Source organism: Artemia franciscana, chromosome 20 (genome assembly GCF_032884065.1).
Source record: "Artemia franciscana chromosome 20, ASM3288406v1, whole genome shotgun sequence".
NCBI lineage: Eukaryota > Metazoa > Arthropoda > Branchiopoda > Anostraca > Artemiidae > Artemia > Artemia franciscana.
In genome coordinates this window covers 34,553,368-34,570,387 of record NC_088882.1, presented here as the reverse complement: position 1 = coordinate 34,570,387, position 17,020 = coordinate 34,553,368, and the positions used below count along the sequence as shown (strand labels likewise).

At 35.4% G+C, this 17,020-nt stretch overlaps 1 protein-coding gene across 3 annotated transcripts in view; it reads right to left on the bottom strand.

The window, feature by feature from the left end:
• Nucleotides 1-10,548, bottom strand: part of LOC136040175 (merlin-like) — an 84,131-nt gene extending 73,583 nt beyond the window's left edge. The window contains exons 1-2 of one of the 3 annotated variants that reach the window (XM_065724322.1): nucleotides 10,424-10,548; nucleotides 2,202-2,331 (exon numbers count right to left, since the gene is read on the bottom strand). In XM_065724322.1, the coding sequence (XP_065580394.1) occupies nucleotides 2,202-2,331; nucleotides 10,424-10,504 (211 nt within the window). In that variant the 5' untranslated portion in view covers nucleotides 10,505-10,548. Of the gene's footprint in view, nucleotides 1-2,201; nucleotides 2,334-10,423 lie in introns of those variants that run through there. The other 2 variants (XM_065724323.1, XM_065724324.1) reach the window with 2 other exon arrangements.
• Nucleotides 10,549-17,020: the final 6,472 nt, after the last annotated feature.

The window sequence follows — 17,020 nt, the reverse complement described above, 5'->3', positions numbered from 1 at the left end:
CTCTTTCTTGGGACTTAGTCTTAGTTGCAATCAGCAAACACACAGTGCGTTTTGGTTTTATGTTAAAGCAAAACTGGATGTTAAAGCAAAATTGCAAAATTATTTTAAAGCAAAATTTGAACTTAATAACCTCAGTCTTTCTTGGGACACTGCTGAGAGTTCTTAATTGCAATTAGCATATATACAATGCATTTTGATTTAATCTTCAAGCAAAATCAGATTTTTAAGCATAACGAGCAAATTACACACTGTGGGGGGTTGACCAGCACAGCAGCCCTGTAGATACAGTCACAAGAATGTTCAACTATGCTTAACAAAATAGCTATCTTAAAAATTTGATTGGGTGTTTGGGAAATAATGAGCTAAATAGGGGGAATGATTGAATTCGAAACAATTTTGAATCTTAGAAAGGGTACTAGAACTTTGAATTTCCAATCAAATTAGCTCCCTTAACATGCAAAAGATATTACTTGCTATGATAGAGTAGCGCTGCCTACGATATTGCTAATATGACCTTAAAATACTTGCGTGCACATAGTTTTTTTCGTTGAATTGTAGCTCCCCCTTAACGTTTAAACTTAAAGCCCTTGGTGTCATTAGTTAGTAAATCGTAGAAGTAGTATTTAAAGTATACACAGTATCTTCTGGCTAGGTCAAGATATGCCACAACTTACCCTGAAAGGTCTAACCTAATAATGCAAGCTGTTATTTTGATATTTGCCTTTGGTAAAAAGAAAGGTAGTTGAGGAAAGGAGGGGGGCTAGTTGACCTTAATCGCTATTGACTTTTAAAAGGGAGCTAGAACTTTCAATTTTCAACTAAATAAAACTCCTCTAAAGTTAAACACCCATCCCTTCCATAAAGACCTTTAATGCCTCTGGGGCATAACTTACAACCCTTGCCTCCCAGGCTCTGGGTTTTTTTCAACCCCAAAAGCCTCATTATTTGGACTTGTTATATGACATTTGGACTATTTTGAATAAAATAGCTATCTCAAAATATCTGTTAGATACGTTTCGGGAAAGCACGATGTGTGTGTGTCGGGGAGGGGGGGGGAGGTAGCTGCCCTCTGATCACTTAGACTCTTAAAAAGATTACTAGAAATTCTGAATACCGATCCAATAAGCCCCCTTCAAAGTTTATACGACCGTGCTTTCTATAAAAAAAACCTTATATGTCCCCATGGCATAACTTAAAATCCTGGCCCTGAGGGATGTGGGTTGTCATCCTGAAAGACATAATTTTCAGACCTTTCAACTATACTGACCAAAATGTCCATTTTAAAACTTTTTATTGCAAATGCTTAGGGAAATGATGGGCGTGGGGATAGGGGTTCCTACCCCCCCCCCAATCATGACTATTAGGAAGAGCATTAACCCTCAATCTATAATCGAATGATCCCTTTTCAAACTTTCGTTGACAACTCCTTCGATACGAAGTGACCTGGTCTAAAACCAAAAAAAAAAAGAAAATAGTAACAAAATATATTATATATTATGTCACCATCGTTCTTTACTTAGGTAGCGCTAGTGCACTGCCTATGATAGCCTTTTTCATAGCTTTTTTTTACACTTTTTTTCTATTAGAGTCCATCATTTTCTATTTTTTATATTCTCTGCAGAGGGGTAATTTCCGACGTTTTTTTCTGGGGGGGGGGTACACAGAAGGGTATTTCCGGTGAGGGGGCATTTCCCAAAGGAGGGTATTTTTGGGGGCTATTTTCCGCAGAGTAGGTTTTCCAAGGGGACTATTTTACGTGGGGGGGGGTATATAACGGCCACTACCTTTTTATAGGAGTTTCAAAATCTTTTTCAAAATTCCTGAAAAAACTTTTTTTTTAAATAAACTTTGACTATTGAGACAATCCTATATAACAGTTATCATCCCTGAGCCAGTTTTAAACGAAGAATTTTCACTGTAAACCGAAAGTCTTTAAACTCTAGGATGTAAACTTTCGGACGTATTGGGCTATGGGTCGCTTTTTATGGTTGCTTATGCAACCATGATGGTGGTGTACAGGGATGACAGTGAGGAGCAAGATTAATATCCCCAATTTGTTTAAATAAGGATATTTGAGTCTGAAAAAAAGATTATATTTACGCTTATCACATCGCTCTCTCCTAAAAAACATTTGATCTTCCCCCAGTTTTTTTGGGCTATTTGCAACTGGATCAATAAACTAAAATATAAGACCCAAGTACCTTTCTTTTCCAATTTGAGCCAAACTGTGTTGTCTTTTGAATCCTGGAATTGAAGCCCGAAATACCAAGCTTCTCTAAGACCAATTGTTCGACAGACTAGATCAAATAATTCTTGACCAGTAGCCTTATTCTATAACAAAAAATAGCTATTTTAGGCTCATTTAGTTTTAGTTTTTTTGGTTCAAATTGACAATACAACCGAAAGGAAAACATAAATTGAATAATGAAAACAGATACAAAACAAACAGAAACAAAATGGAATAAAAAAAGCAAAACTATCCAATAATCCTCGAGAATTCCTGGAAAATTTTTGGATTTAAGTTTTGGATATATATATATATATATATATATATATATATATATATATATATATTAACATAACTACATTAAGTATGTGCATTGTTACATGCAACGCCACACTCACCATATACATCAATACCTATAGGCTACTTTATAAAGCTATCATTTTCAGGGGGAGAAATATTTTCTGGATATTTTGGTTTGTGTATGAGGTCCTTAATCCCAAAAACTTGAGAATACATGTTTCCAAATGGGCACAAAAAAAATATTTGCAGGTTAAAAATCAGGGATCCATGCTTATTTAGCTACTAAAAAGCTAAAATTGGGTAGGGTCTCAGAGGGCCAACCTGAGAGTATCGATGATTCGTCCAAATGGTATTAAGTTAAAACTTTCAGAGGGTATTGGAGAGCTCTTGGAGACGAACCAGTCCCCTTGCCCTTTTTAGACGCACTCTTTTTTTTATCATTTATCAACATTTTTTAAAAAGTAATCTTGTCGGACCAGCCAAAAGGTACAGTAACAACACCTCCAAGAATACAATATTCCTCACGGCTACCAAGGTAAGGATTGTTACTGAATGGCTACACCGCCTAACCTTTTTTAGGTGCCTCCTCCCCTCAACATTGATCAAAATTTTGAAAAAAACGGTTTTTTTCAAAATAGACCAAAGGTCTAGTAACTATGTCTCTGAGGATGAAATTCCCAACAGCCTCCAGGAGAAAGGCCTTAAATCATACAATTCACTTTCCTTTAAATGCATGATTCATTGTTACAAAAAGGGGAGGGGGGTTGCAATGTTAAAAATGCTTGATTCTTGGTGTGTGGCAAAGGCTAAGCATTCTCAAACAACCCCAAAACTTCGGCAATTTTCAGGGGCAGGTTAAGTTACATCAAGAGATATTAGGTATATCCAGTTTATCCAAAGCGAATAATTATAATATCTTGAGAATGGCTAAGGGTATTAAGTTTAAACTTCCTGGGCATGTTGAGGGAGACGTTGATGGTTGGAGGGTAAGTGGTCCCACGTCCATGTCCTTTTTATCTTAGTAAATTACTTATTTACATTATTTATTTAAATAAGATACTTTACAAATGTTTTCTTTTACATTTGAAACACTGAAAAATTAAAATTGATATTGCAGTGAAATGAAATCCGAAATGAAGTATTCTTTTATTTTATTATTCAGTTTTTTTTTGTAATTCAATATTCTGTTTATTTCTATTACTTTTTTCCAGTCATCTAAAAAAAAGGGTACAGATTCGGCATTAGACTTTACAGTCCCTACCGGCGGTGCTGTCTCCATTTATCAGCCTTTCAGCCAGGAAGTGCAATGGGGGCTGGGGGCCAATCATCCTGTGCTTTCGCACACCCTTCCTGTTTACCTTCCCCAAATTTCTCCACGTGCCTATTTAGAGCTGGGTCGACACAGGCTAACCTTACAGAGTCACACTACTGACCCTGGACACAGGATCCAGAATCCAGCGCACCAATCCACTCGACCAGGACAGCCGATGTAATATTACAGCGATTTAATATTATTAAATTGATTAATGATAACAATAAAATAATAATAATTAATGTAATATTACAGCGTCTTGATTATTACAGCGATTATCTATTTATTTGTTTGTCGTCAATATTTTGAGAAACAAAAACATAATGGTCAAGAATGGCCTAGATTTCAATAAAACATAAATGACATAAGAAATTTCAGACTTCTATGGTTAGGGGAGAGGAGGGGATAGTAGCTAAACTCATTTTTGTAGTAATTTTTGTTCATTTTACTTTTGAATTGAATATTCAATTTAAATTTTAATAGTTTTAAAATTTATATTATCTTTGAACGTCTTTGCTATGAACGTCTTATTGTGATTTCTGTTCATTTTGGGTTACATTTATCTTATATTGGTAATTTCTGGTCTTTTAAAGTTTGAATTATTGTAAAAAAAAATTATGTTGATACTAAGTTCAATTATTTTTTTTCTCTTTATTTTTCTTTGTGAAACTTTTTTTGTAAAATTTGCTTTAATTAATTTTCAATAAAACGTAAACAATACAATAGGCTTTAGCACTTCTCTCTCTTTCTCTCTGTCTCTCTCTGTCTCTGTCTCTCTCTCTCTCTCTCTCTCTCTGTCTCTCTCTCTCTCTCTCTCTCTCTCTCTCTCTCTCTCTCTCTCTCTCTCTCTCTCTCTCTCTCTCTCTCTCTCTCTCTCTCTCTCTCTCTCTCTCTCTCTCTCTCTCTCTCTCTCTCTCTCTCTCTCTCTCTCTCTCTCTAAAAAAATTAAAAAAAACAATTATACTGAGCTTGAGGATATCCAGCAATAAGTACTCATTTTTTGCTGGAAATTCTCTATTAGTTTGGGAGGAAACGAGAAAACTATAATAAGTTTGTAAGATGTTTTTTTACTTGATTTACAGCTTATAAAATCAAATGATTTTGGTTTTAGTGTACAACTAAAACAAGTTACTTCCATTTGATTTGTTCAGTACATTACCCCCCCCCCCATTCCTTTTTGAAATTTTTTGTGACTCAGATTTATCGTCCATTTATCTTCCTTAAGCTAAGTGTTCAGTGCTTTTGGAAACAAGAAAAAAAAATATTAAACTATCCACCTGATTGATCTTCTTGGTACTGAACATTGCCTACTCACTATTATTTATTCCCAATTTAAGGAACTTAACATTAATTTTCAGATCTATTCTTATACCCTGAACTTGCAAAGTCTCCAGAAAATCATATATTTTCTTAAAATTTATATCTAGGATACTAAAATAATAAGAAAACTAGGTTACAGATTATGTAGGAGCCAAAAAAAGACAAATCCAGCAACATACTAAGACCAGTAGAACGCCCAAAGCCCCAATAACGAGACATAGGTGATGTGGTATAAAGTGATAGGGTCCTATTACCAAAGTTCTTGTATTGTACACCAGCATATAGCATTTAGGCATGTTACAGTGTTGTAGGAATATAGGTATTCTAATCAATCATGTGTGAATGAAAGGATACTCTACTGCTTTCTCTTCTATTTACACAGTTAAAACTGGCTGACTTGCTTCAAACACCTTGGAGAGGGTTCGAAACATGTACACTAGACATAATTCAAGCTGTACATTGATTGCTGAAAGCTTCCTTTGCCTAACTCAACCACTTTCAAAGATAGCAGAAAACCCTAAATTGTCCCAACATGAGCATGAAATAACAACAGTAATTTAATTAGAGCAAACCTAATAACTTGTTTTATGTTAAGGGGTCAACAAATCTATCTTTTACTGGAAAGTTTCATTCTCTTAACTTAGCTACTTGGCATTAATCCAATTTTACTTCATGAAAAAATTCCGATTTCTGTGATAGTCCCTAATAAACCCTTCAGATCCAGCTTCACATTTAATTATCATTTGATTAGGTCAATCCTTTAACTTGAAAAATTGACATAAATTCATACACAACAGGAACCATTACCTTCTCAGAATGAAATTATACCTTCTCTGTATTGAGAAGGTATAATTTTTCATTAATTTTAATATAAAGAAGGTACTCAATATAGAGAAGGTACAATCATTGAAAGCCGGTAATGAATTAGTAAGCCAATAATGAGAAGGAAAAATACCTTCTCAATATGCAACATGGTTAAAAAATCAGCTCATGAGCTCAAAGAAAGGTGTCTTATCTATTGTGTCAAAACTGGGTTATACAATCATTGAAAGCCAGTAATGAATTACCTTCTCAGAATGCAACATGGTTAAAAAAAATCTCATGAGGTCAAAGAAGTGTCTTTTATCTATTTTGTCAAAACTGGGTTATATAATCACTGAAAGCCAGTAATGAATTACCTTCTCAACATACAACATGGTTAAAAAAAGCTCATGAGCTCAAAGAAGTGTGTTTTATCTATTTTGTCAGAACTGGGTTATACAATCATTGAATACCAGTAATGAATTACCTTTTCAGAATGCAACATGGTTAAAAAAAAGCTCATGAGGTATAAGAAGTGTGTTTTATCTATTATGTCAAAACTGGGTTATACAATCTTTGAAAGCCAGTAATGAATTACCTTCTCAACATGCAACATGGTTAAAAAAAAGCTCATGAGCTCAAAGAAGGGTGTCTTATCTATTTTGAGAAAACTGGGTTATACAATCATTGATAGCCAGTAATGAATTACCTTCTCAACATGCAACATGGTTAAAAAGCTCATGAGCTCAAAGAAGTGTGTTATATCTATTTTGTCAGAACTGGGTTATACAATCATTGAATACCAGTAATGAATTACCTTTTCAGAATGCAACACGGTTAAAAAAAAAGCTCATGAGGTGTAAAAAGTGTGTTTTATTTATTATGTCAAAACTGGGTTATACAATCTTTGAAAGCCAGTAATGAATTACCTTCTCAACATGCAACATGGTTAAAAAAAAACTCATGAGCTCAAAGAAGGGTGTCTTATCTATTTTGAGAAAACTGGGTTATACAATCATTGAAAGCCAGTAATGAATTACCTTCTCAACATGCAACATGGTTAAAAAAGCTCATGAGCTCAAAGAAGTGTGTTTTATCTATTTTGTCAAAACTGGGTTATACAATCATTGAATACCAGTATTGAATTGCCTTCTCAGAATGCAACATGGTTAAAAAAAAAAGCCCATGAGGTCTAAGAAGTGTGTTTTATCTATTTTGTCAAAACGGGGTTATACAATCACTGAAAGCTATTAATGAATTACATTCTCAATATGCAACATAGTCAAAAAAAAAGCTCATGAACTCAAAGAAGGGTGTCTTATCTATTTTTTCAAAACTGGGTTATACAATCATTGAAAGCTAATAATGAATTACCTTATCAATATGCTACATGGTAAAAAAAAACAGCTCATGAGCTCAAAGAAGGGTGTCTTATCTATTTTGTCAAAACTGGGTTATACACTCATTGAAAGCTAGTAATGAATTTTATTCTCAATATGCAACACAGTTAAAAAAAAGCTCATGAGCTCAAAGAAGGGTTATCTATTTTTTCAAAACTGGGTTATACAATCATTGAGAGCTAGTAATAAATTACCTTCTCAACATGCAACATGGTTAAAAAAAGCTCATGAGGTCTAAGACGTGTGTTTTATCTATTTTGTCAAAACTGGGTTATATAATCATTGAAAGCCAGTAATGAATTACCTTCTCAATATGCTACATGGTTGAAAAAGACAGCTCACGAGCACAAAGAAGGGTGTCTTATCTATTTTGTCAAAACTTGGTTATACAATCATTGAAAGCAAGTAATAAATTACATTCTCAATATGCAACATAGTTTAAAAAAAAAATCTCATGAGGTCAAAGAAGTGTGTTTTATCTATTTTGTCAAAACTGGGTTATACAATCATTGAAAGCCAGTAATGAATTACCTTCTCAACATGCAACATAGTTAAAAAAAGCTCATGAGGTCAAAGAAGTGTGTTTTATCTATTTTGTCAAAACTGGGTTATACAATCATTGAAAGCCAGTAATGAATTACATTCTCAACATGCAACATAGTTAAAAAAAAAAAAGCTCATGAGGTCAAAGAAGTGTGTTTTATCTATTTTGCCAAAAAGCTAATGTTGCATTCTCAACATGCAACATGGTTAGAAAAAGGCTCATGAGGTCAAAGAAGTGTGTTTTATCTATTTTGTCAAAACTGGGTTATACAATCTTTGAAAGCCAGTAATGAATTACCTTCTCAACATGCAACATGGTTTAAAAAAAAGCTCATGAGGTCAAAGAAGTGTGTTTTATCTATTTTGTCAAAACTGGGTTATACAATCATTGAAAGCCAGATCGCCTTAAAGAAAAATGTCTTAAAAACATTCTTAAATGTTTTGAAACATCTTGAGAAACGTTTTGAAGAAAAATGTCTTAAAAACGACTTTTGAATATAAAAAAACTAGTAAATTCAGAAAGAACACTGCAAAAGAAATGCCATGTAGGGCACTTTTTGTCAAAGCAGACAATTTCAGCTCTGATAGTGAAAGTAAAATGGTCTTCAACAATGATTCTGATCTTGATGTTGATATGGATGACTGTACTGCTGAAAAAGATGAAGTCAGTGTTGGTGACTTTGTTCTTTATCTTAAACTACCTTAAGCTTGGAGTAATATAAGGATTTTCTATCCTTCTGATGCTCCAGTGATGAAAAACATTTGTTTGGTGTAGGTTGTGGTTGTTGATCCAGACTCTTGTGGAGGACTCTGCAGCTTCCCAATTGTAAAGGAACTCCTGGCAGAGCCATTCCTTACCAAGGTGGGACTTGAGTCAATTGAAGTTGTAGAAACTGTTTCCTCAGACAGTTGATTCCACAGATTGATAACTCTTTGGGTAACGAAACAACTTCTTTGTCTACTCATGGAATACTGCATGGGGAACTTCATTGAATGTGCTCTAGTACCAGAATGCAAGGACTGTGTAAAGAGACTGGAAAGGGTGCTTTTAGAAAGGATTTTTTTTTGGTTAAAATCATATCACCTCTTTTTCTTCAGTATGTCAGCATTGGCAGCTTCAAACAATGTAGTCTTTCTTTGAATGGAGATTTATTTCCATTCTAGCTGCTAACCATCTCAGTGGCACAATACTGGACATCCTCAAGCAACTTCTTATCTTTTTTGAAAAAAGGTGCTGCCAATGACATTCTGACCTCCAGATATGGTCATACAAGCACCTTATATAACTTCATAAAAACACTCCACTTTTGTGGAGTTTTTAGACAAGAGAGTGAAAAACTACCTTGCCAGTGAATTCAATGAAGACACCAGTGAAGGATATCTTGTGAACATCCTTTGGAGGAAATCTCCCTCATGAAAAATTGTTTTTCTGAAGCACCTGATAAATCACTAGTTTCCTCAAAGTGGCCTTGTTATGAACCTTCCAGTTCCCAGGATCTCTGGGGCAACAGACTGTGCTGGAAAAGTACTACTCTTTGATATAAATTTGAGTGAATATAATTTTTTTTTGGTCAATGTTCCTATTACCAGAACAATTGTTTAGGGTCATGAAACTATTGTTAATAGATGCATTTCTCACCATTATCAAGTTATTATATATTTGCACATTAGGGGGGGGGGGTAAAGCACAGCATATATTAAATACAGCAATGGTTAATTTACATATTTAATATCTGCTATGATTTACTCTCACCCCCTCTGATGTGTAAATATATAGTCCAAATTTGTTTCTAAACTATTACAGATTTGCAATTTCAAATATCTAATCAACAAAAACAGAAATGATTGCAATTCTATATGTGTAAAAAATACTTTAAATATATATAGTTTGGTCCAAAAATTTCCATATTAGAGGGACTACAGTATATTTTATACCTTACACATAGTACTATAATTGTTTCTGGTGTTAGAAGTAATAAAGAGACTATTAACAGTGTGACCAACCTGCTCCATGGGCCTGACCAGCCTATCCCCCTATGGGGGACATTGGTCACTTTCAAACTCATATGTTAAATATTTTACTAAGAGTAAATAATTGTAAATTAAACCTAAAAAAATTATGGACATTAAACAGTAAATGCTCTGTCTTTTGATACCAGAATCACTTTCCTAGCTTGTGTACTTTGGCCAAACAAAAAAATGTGAACAATCTGCCCCACTATCCCCTACAGAAAAATTCTTTGGGTTGGGGTACCCTTAGAAAACTTAATAACAGCACCCTCTCTTGACTCAAATATAAGCAAAAAGAGCTGAATCAATGTGAAAAGATCCACAAAAATCAGCAGCCCCCAGCCAGAGCACCCAGGGCAGCTGACCTGGTTCCCCCTCCCTTTTCAGTGGCTCTAGGTCTGTCTTCTACGGAAAAGGTCTAGCCTATGGACCCACTTCAGCAAGGCTCAAAGAAGTTAGATATCAAAGTCTTTCTAACTGTATATTTTTTTTTATTAGTTCTATTAATACCTCAACATTGAATTCCATTTGAGCATCCATCGTATTCACTTTAACCGGGAAAGTTTTAATCTTTTTAGATATGAGTCTCATTTTTGTACTTCAAAAATCAACTTAATTGAACGCCATCTAATATTTTATCATTACCAAGGATTGTCATGCCGGTCTATCCTTTCGGACCAAATAAAAAGCGGTTCGTGGTAGAAAATGTCGCATGGAAGATTTAAGAAAATCGGAACATTTTGGGAGAGTGTAAAGAGGAAAGATATATATTAGGATGAACAAAGATTGGCCGTAGCTCTGTCAGCATCAGGTCGCTTGTTGCTCTATTCAGTTGTTTGCAATGTTAGTTGCAATGTTTTATAATAATTACTTGGGAACTATAAAGTGTAAATTTCAAAAACCAAATGAAACTGCAGAGCAGGACAATTAGTTTGTATCCTTATGATTTTAATGAAGAACTAAAGGAAGCTTGTCTTTTTCGTATGAACTTTTGGGGGAATTTGAGACAAAATTTTCATTTTTTCTCTCGACCTGCTTATTTGCTGCTTTAAGGACTTTTTTTATGCACCAACCATCACTAGAATTTTCACTTCTTTTTTCCAAGTGCTTTCTTTTGAACTGCCCGTCGAATTATAAACATTTCATCAAAGTGCTAGCTAACAATTCTGTATCTCTGTATTAACAGAAACAATTATCTAGCATTATTAGCTAGCAATGGGACAGATTTTATCGGACAGATTTAACAGGACAGGGCAGTAACTCGTTTTTTCTTCGGACTTCGGGCAGTAATCAGTTTTTATAGTAACTCGTTTACTATAAACGAACCAACCAAAGCGTACTCGTTTCAATGCTGATTCGAAAAATACTAATCTAATATTGCTGATCTACTATATTGATGCGCCTTACATAGTTCTTGGCTATTTGTAAACTTCGGTTGTTTCGCTTTATAAACTATATTTAGTTTTATAACAATAATTTGGTCCCATTCAGGGAGGAAGCTTCAACTGATTTGTGTGCCACTCTTTACAATATGCACAACTTGCTCGTATATTAGGTTTATTCCACGCTTTTGAACGTGACTATGTTTATAGAAAATATTAATTTTTAAAAACCTAAATGGCAACAAAAGTTGAAAAGGAGCGACTAATCATAGACAAGACGCCATCCTTGCCCATGTGTGTTGAGCAGTGAATCATCAACTGGAGAAGTCCTCACGTAAGGAGACATAAGTAAAAGGAATGTCCATACCTACTAATTTGAGTGATTGATAAGGGGTGTGAAATTTTTTATTTTTTCATGTTCATCGATCGAGAAAAAAAATGAATCTTACCTAAGCAACGTCTGTGATTATGCAATACTAAGAGTAAACAGTTATTTTGCTTAGTTTATGTTCCATAAAAATAAATTGAATATGACAGTGTCAATAATTTCGTAATACGACCGAAAAGACTAATAAAACTATGCTTAGATACTAACACTATTGATATAAAGAGAAACCATTAAGTGATTGGCATATGAAAACACTAATCAAAAAACACTTTCTTACCATACACATATCGAGCCAGAAGTACAAAGTATTTATGATAGAACCCATGCATATTTGCGACCATTCCAAGAAAAAAAAATAGTAAAGAAGGAAGATGATGCTGTTCACAGAAGAAATCACCACCAAGCGCAAAATCAAGATTATTGATGCAAAGGGAAAAAGAAACTCAACTGACTTTAACTCTATGGAAGAACTTTTTCACAAGTCCATGTCTGTCAAGCTCAAGTAAATCTTAAACTATATTTTAAACACTGAACCACTTTACTTAACTTAAAAAACAGTTTCAACATCACGGCAGATGATGATGATGGGTGTGGAGTTGATTCTGATCAGGAGGATGAGTTATTTTTAGTTTTTTTTTAAACCCTCCAAACAACCAACATACGGTGTTTTGACACTGGACCTCAATGATCGAACTCAAGTTGAATTCTAATGGATATCAGAGCTCAATAACATACAAGTTAACTTACTTGACTTAGTCCCATCAATCCTTAAAGGTCAGCTTGGGGCCTTTTTTGTAATGTTGTAGATATTATATTTTAGGAAGAAAAGAGGCTTCCTGGCTAACTTCAGGACAGCGGTAAGCTGTCCCTTTCCATCCATGGCAAGAGTCGGCAATATCTATTACCAGAAACGCACCTCTCTGGTCTCCTACACTTCCACAAATTTATCTCAAGAAAGGTTTTTGACTGGTGGGGCATATTCATACATTGATGGGCCCTGTCTAGTGCACATTACAGGGGTATTTCACTTCCTCCGTCGGGATTTATAGCCCCACCACTGAGGTGGACGTTTAAGGTTCATTTATAGCACCCCCAAGACTATGTCTCCCTTGGTCCTTGGCTCAAGGAAGTACCCTGCACATTTGCAAGAGCTTCCCCCATACACCACCTGGGCATGTGCTGACTTACCTGGAGGAGGCCCAATCGGAGAATATGTTTCAGTAGTACTAAGTAAGCAAGTCAAGTTTTACTATCTTAAGTCAACATTTCATCAGAATACTAAGATGGGAACAAAGTACTCTTTTAATAATTTTCTTGCCAAGAAATCTAACCAAGGGTCTCGAAGATAACAAGCTAACATTTATCGAAATTCCAGTAAAAAGAGCATGTCAAATCATACACAACTGTCAGCCCCAACTCGAAACCTAAGAAACAGTTATATTTGGTAGAAAAATACTTTGTTCCAATCTAAGGACTCTTATCAAAATTGATCAAATAGTAGAATTTTCCGTAAAAGGAATAAAACTGTAGAAACAACCAAAAAAATTATGCTTTTTATAAGCTTTAAAAAGTTTATAAAATAAACTTTTTATGCATATTTCAACTTTTTCTATGTTAGAACCCCCCCCCCCCCACACACACACACACACGCACACAAGAAATTACTAATTTTTATTCATTTTTCAGGTGTGTATTTCTAGCGTAAAAGAAAGCCGGAGGAGAAGCATCAGGTAGTTGAAAAAAGCTGGTCGAATCTTTATTTTTTCTGCATATGCTTAGATAGACTATTCCGAAATGGTGAAATAAAACAAAAAAAAACTGGAACCCCCCTTTATGCTTGTCCAACTCATACAAATGTAACAAAAATGCACATAAACAAACTTTTTACGCATTTTTAAACTTTTCCCTGTAAGACCCCCCCAGACATATACAGACAAACACACACCCGAAAAACTACTATTTTTTACTCATTTTTCAGGTATATATTTCTGGCGTAAAAAGAAAGCCGGAGGAGAAGCATCCGGTAGTTGAAAAAAGCTGACCGAATCTTTATTCTTTCTGCATAAAAAAATAGACTATATTAGTATAATTAGAAAAACTAGAATAATAATCTGCATAATTAGAATAGTTAGATAGACTATTCTGAAATGGTGAAATATAATAAAAAGAAAATGAAACCCCAAACATGAGTTTGTCTAACTCATACAAATGTAACAAAAATGCACATAAACAAACTTTTTGTACAATTTTAAACTTTTTCTATGTAAGAACCCCTTCCCCCCCACACACACACGCACCCGAAAAATTACAAATTTTTACTCATTTTTCAGGTATTCATTTCTGGCGTAAAAAGAAAGCCAGAGGAGAAACATCAGGTAGTTGAAAAAAACTGATCGAATCTTTATTTTCTCTGTTAGATAGACCAGTCCAAACTGGTGTAATATAATAAACAACTTGACCCCCTCCTAAATACTCGTCTGACTCATAAAAACATAACAAAAATGCACATAAACAAACTTTGATGCTTTTTCAAAGTATTTCTGTGTAATATATCACCTCCCACACTAAAAATTGCAAAGTTTATAATAATTCTCCAGGTATGTATTTCTGTTGTAATGAAGAAGCCAGAGGAGAAACTTCAGGTACTTGAAAAAATCTAAACAAACCTTTATTTTCTCTATATTAGATGGATAATTCCAAACTGGTGAAAGAAAATAAACAACTTGAACCCCCCCCCCTAAATGTTTATCCGACTCAAAAAAAAAAAAACGTAACAAAATCCACATTTGTATTATTGGTGTAAAGAGGAAGCTGGAGGAGAAACTTCAAGTACTTGAAGAAGGATTATCGAATGTTTGGTTTACTATATTAGACAGACCATTTCAAATTGGTGAAACATAATAAATAACTTGAACCCTCTAAATGTTTACCCGACTCATAACAAGAGCTAAGAGCTCATATGGCACTTGTGACGAGGCGAGAAGACCTAAGAGCCAAGAGATCATACGGTATGAGCTCTAACAAAATTCTATGAATCAATAGATTGATTTAAAAAGGAAAATAAGAGGCTTAATGCCGGTCATGATTTAAAATAAGAGCTCTGAGTCACAAAGTCCTTCTAAACATCAAAATTCATTAAGATCCGATCACCCACTCGTAAGTTATAAATACCTAACTTTTTCTAATTTTTCCTCTCCCTTTTGCCCCCCAGATGGTCGAATCAGGGAAAACGACTTTATCAAGTCAAATTGTGCAGCTCCCTGACACGCCTACCAATTTTCATCGCCCTAGCACGTCCAGAAGCACCGAACTCGCCAAATCACTGAACCCCTCCCCGCAACTCCCCCAAAGAGAGCGAATCCAGTACGATTCTGTCAATCACGTATCAAGGACATTTGTTTATTCTATCCACCAAGCTTCATCCCGATTCCTCCACTCCAAGTGTTTTTCCAAGATTTACCCCTCCAACTTCCCGCAATGTTAAAAGATCTGGTCGGGATTTGAAATAAGAGCTCTGAGACGTGAATTCCTTCTAAAAATCAAATTTCATTACGATCCGATCATCTATTCGTAAGATAAAAATACCCCATTTTTCACGTTTTCCAAGAATTCCGGTTTCCCCCTCCAACTCCCCTGAATGTCACAGGATCTGGTCGGAATTTGAAATTGGAACTTTAAAGCACAAGATCCTTTTAAATATCGAATTTCATTAATATCTGGTCACCCTTTCGTAAGTTGCAAATACCTCAATTTTCGAAATTACCCCCCCCCCCCAATTCCACCAAAGAGAGCAGATTCGGTCCAGTTATGTCAGTCACGTATCTTAGACAGGTTTCTATTCTTCCCATCCAGTTTCATCCTGATCTCACCGCTTTAAGTATTTTCTAAAATTTCCGGTCCCCCCCAACTGCCCCCCCCAATTACGCTTGATCCGGTTGAGATTTAAAATAAGATATCTGAGTTACGAGGTCCTTCTAAATACGAAGTTTCAGGAAGATCCTATCACTCCTTCGTAAGTTAAAAATACGTCGTTTTTCTTATTTTTCAGAATTACCCCCCCCCCCCCCCAATTGAGCGGATCCGTTCCAATTATGTAAATCACGTATGCAAGACTTCTGCTTATTTTTCCAACCAAGTTTCATCCCAATCCCTCCAATCTAAGCGTTTTCCATCATTTTAGGTTTCCCCACCCTAAACTTCCCCCCATGTCGCCAGATCCAGTCAGGATTTAAAATAAGAGCTTTGAGACACGATATCCTTCTAAATATCAAATTTCATGGAGATCCAATCACCCGTTCGTAAGTTAAAAATACCTCATTTTTTTCTAATTTTTCAGAATTAACCCCCCTCCCCCAACTACCCCAAAGAGAGCGGATCCGTTCTGGTTATGCCAATCATGTATCTAGGACTCGTGTTTTTTTTTTCACCAAGTTTCATCCCGATTCCTCCACTCTAAGTGTTTTCCAAGTTTTAGGTTTCTCCCTCCCAACTCCCCCTCCCCAATGTCACCAGATCCGGTCGGGTTTAAAATAAGAGCTCTCAGCCACGATATCCTTCTAAATATCAAATTTCATTGAGATCCGATCACCCGTTCGTAAGTTAAAAATACCTCATTTTTTTAATATTTCAGAAATACCCTCCCCCAACTACCCCAAAGAGAGCGGATCCGTTCCATTTATGTCAATCATCTATCTAGGACTTGTGTTTATTTTTCCCACCATGTTTCATCCCGATCCCTTCACTCTAAGTGTTTTCCAAGTTTTAGGTTTCCCCCTCCCAATTCCCCGCCACCAGATCCGGTAAGGATTTAAAATAAGAGCTCTAAGACACGATATCCTTCTAAAAATCAAATTTCATTGAAATCCGATCACCCGTTCGTAAGTTGAAAATACCTCATTTTTTCTAATTTTTAAAAATTACTCTCCCCCCCAACTACCCCAAAGAGAGCGAATCAGTTCCGATTATGTCAATCATGTATCTGGGACTTGCGCTTATTTTTTCCATAAAGTTTCATCCCGATCCCTCCACTCTAAGTGTTTTCCAAGATAATAGGTTTCCCCCCTCCAACTCCCCCCAATGTCATCAGATCCGGTCGGGATTTAAAATAAGAGCTCTGAGACACAATATCATTCCAAACATCAAATTTCATTAAGATCCAATCACCCGCTCATAAGTTAAAAATACTTCATTTTTTCTATTTTTTCCGAATTAACCGGCCCCCCACCCCTCCCCCAGATGGTCAAGTCGGGAAAACGACTATTTCTAATTTAATCTGGTCCGGTCCCTGATACGCTTGCCAAATTTCATCGTCCTAGCTTACCTGGAAGTGCCTAAAGT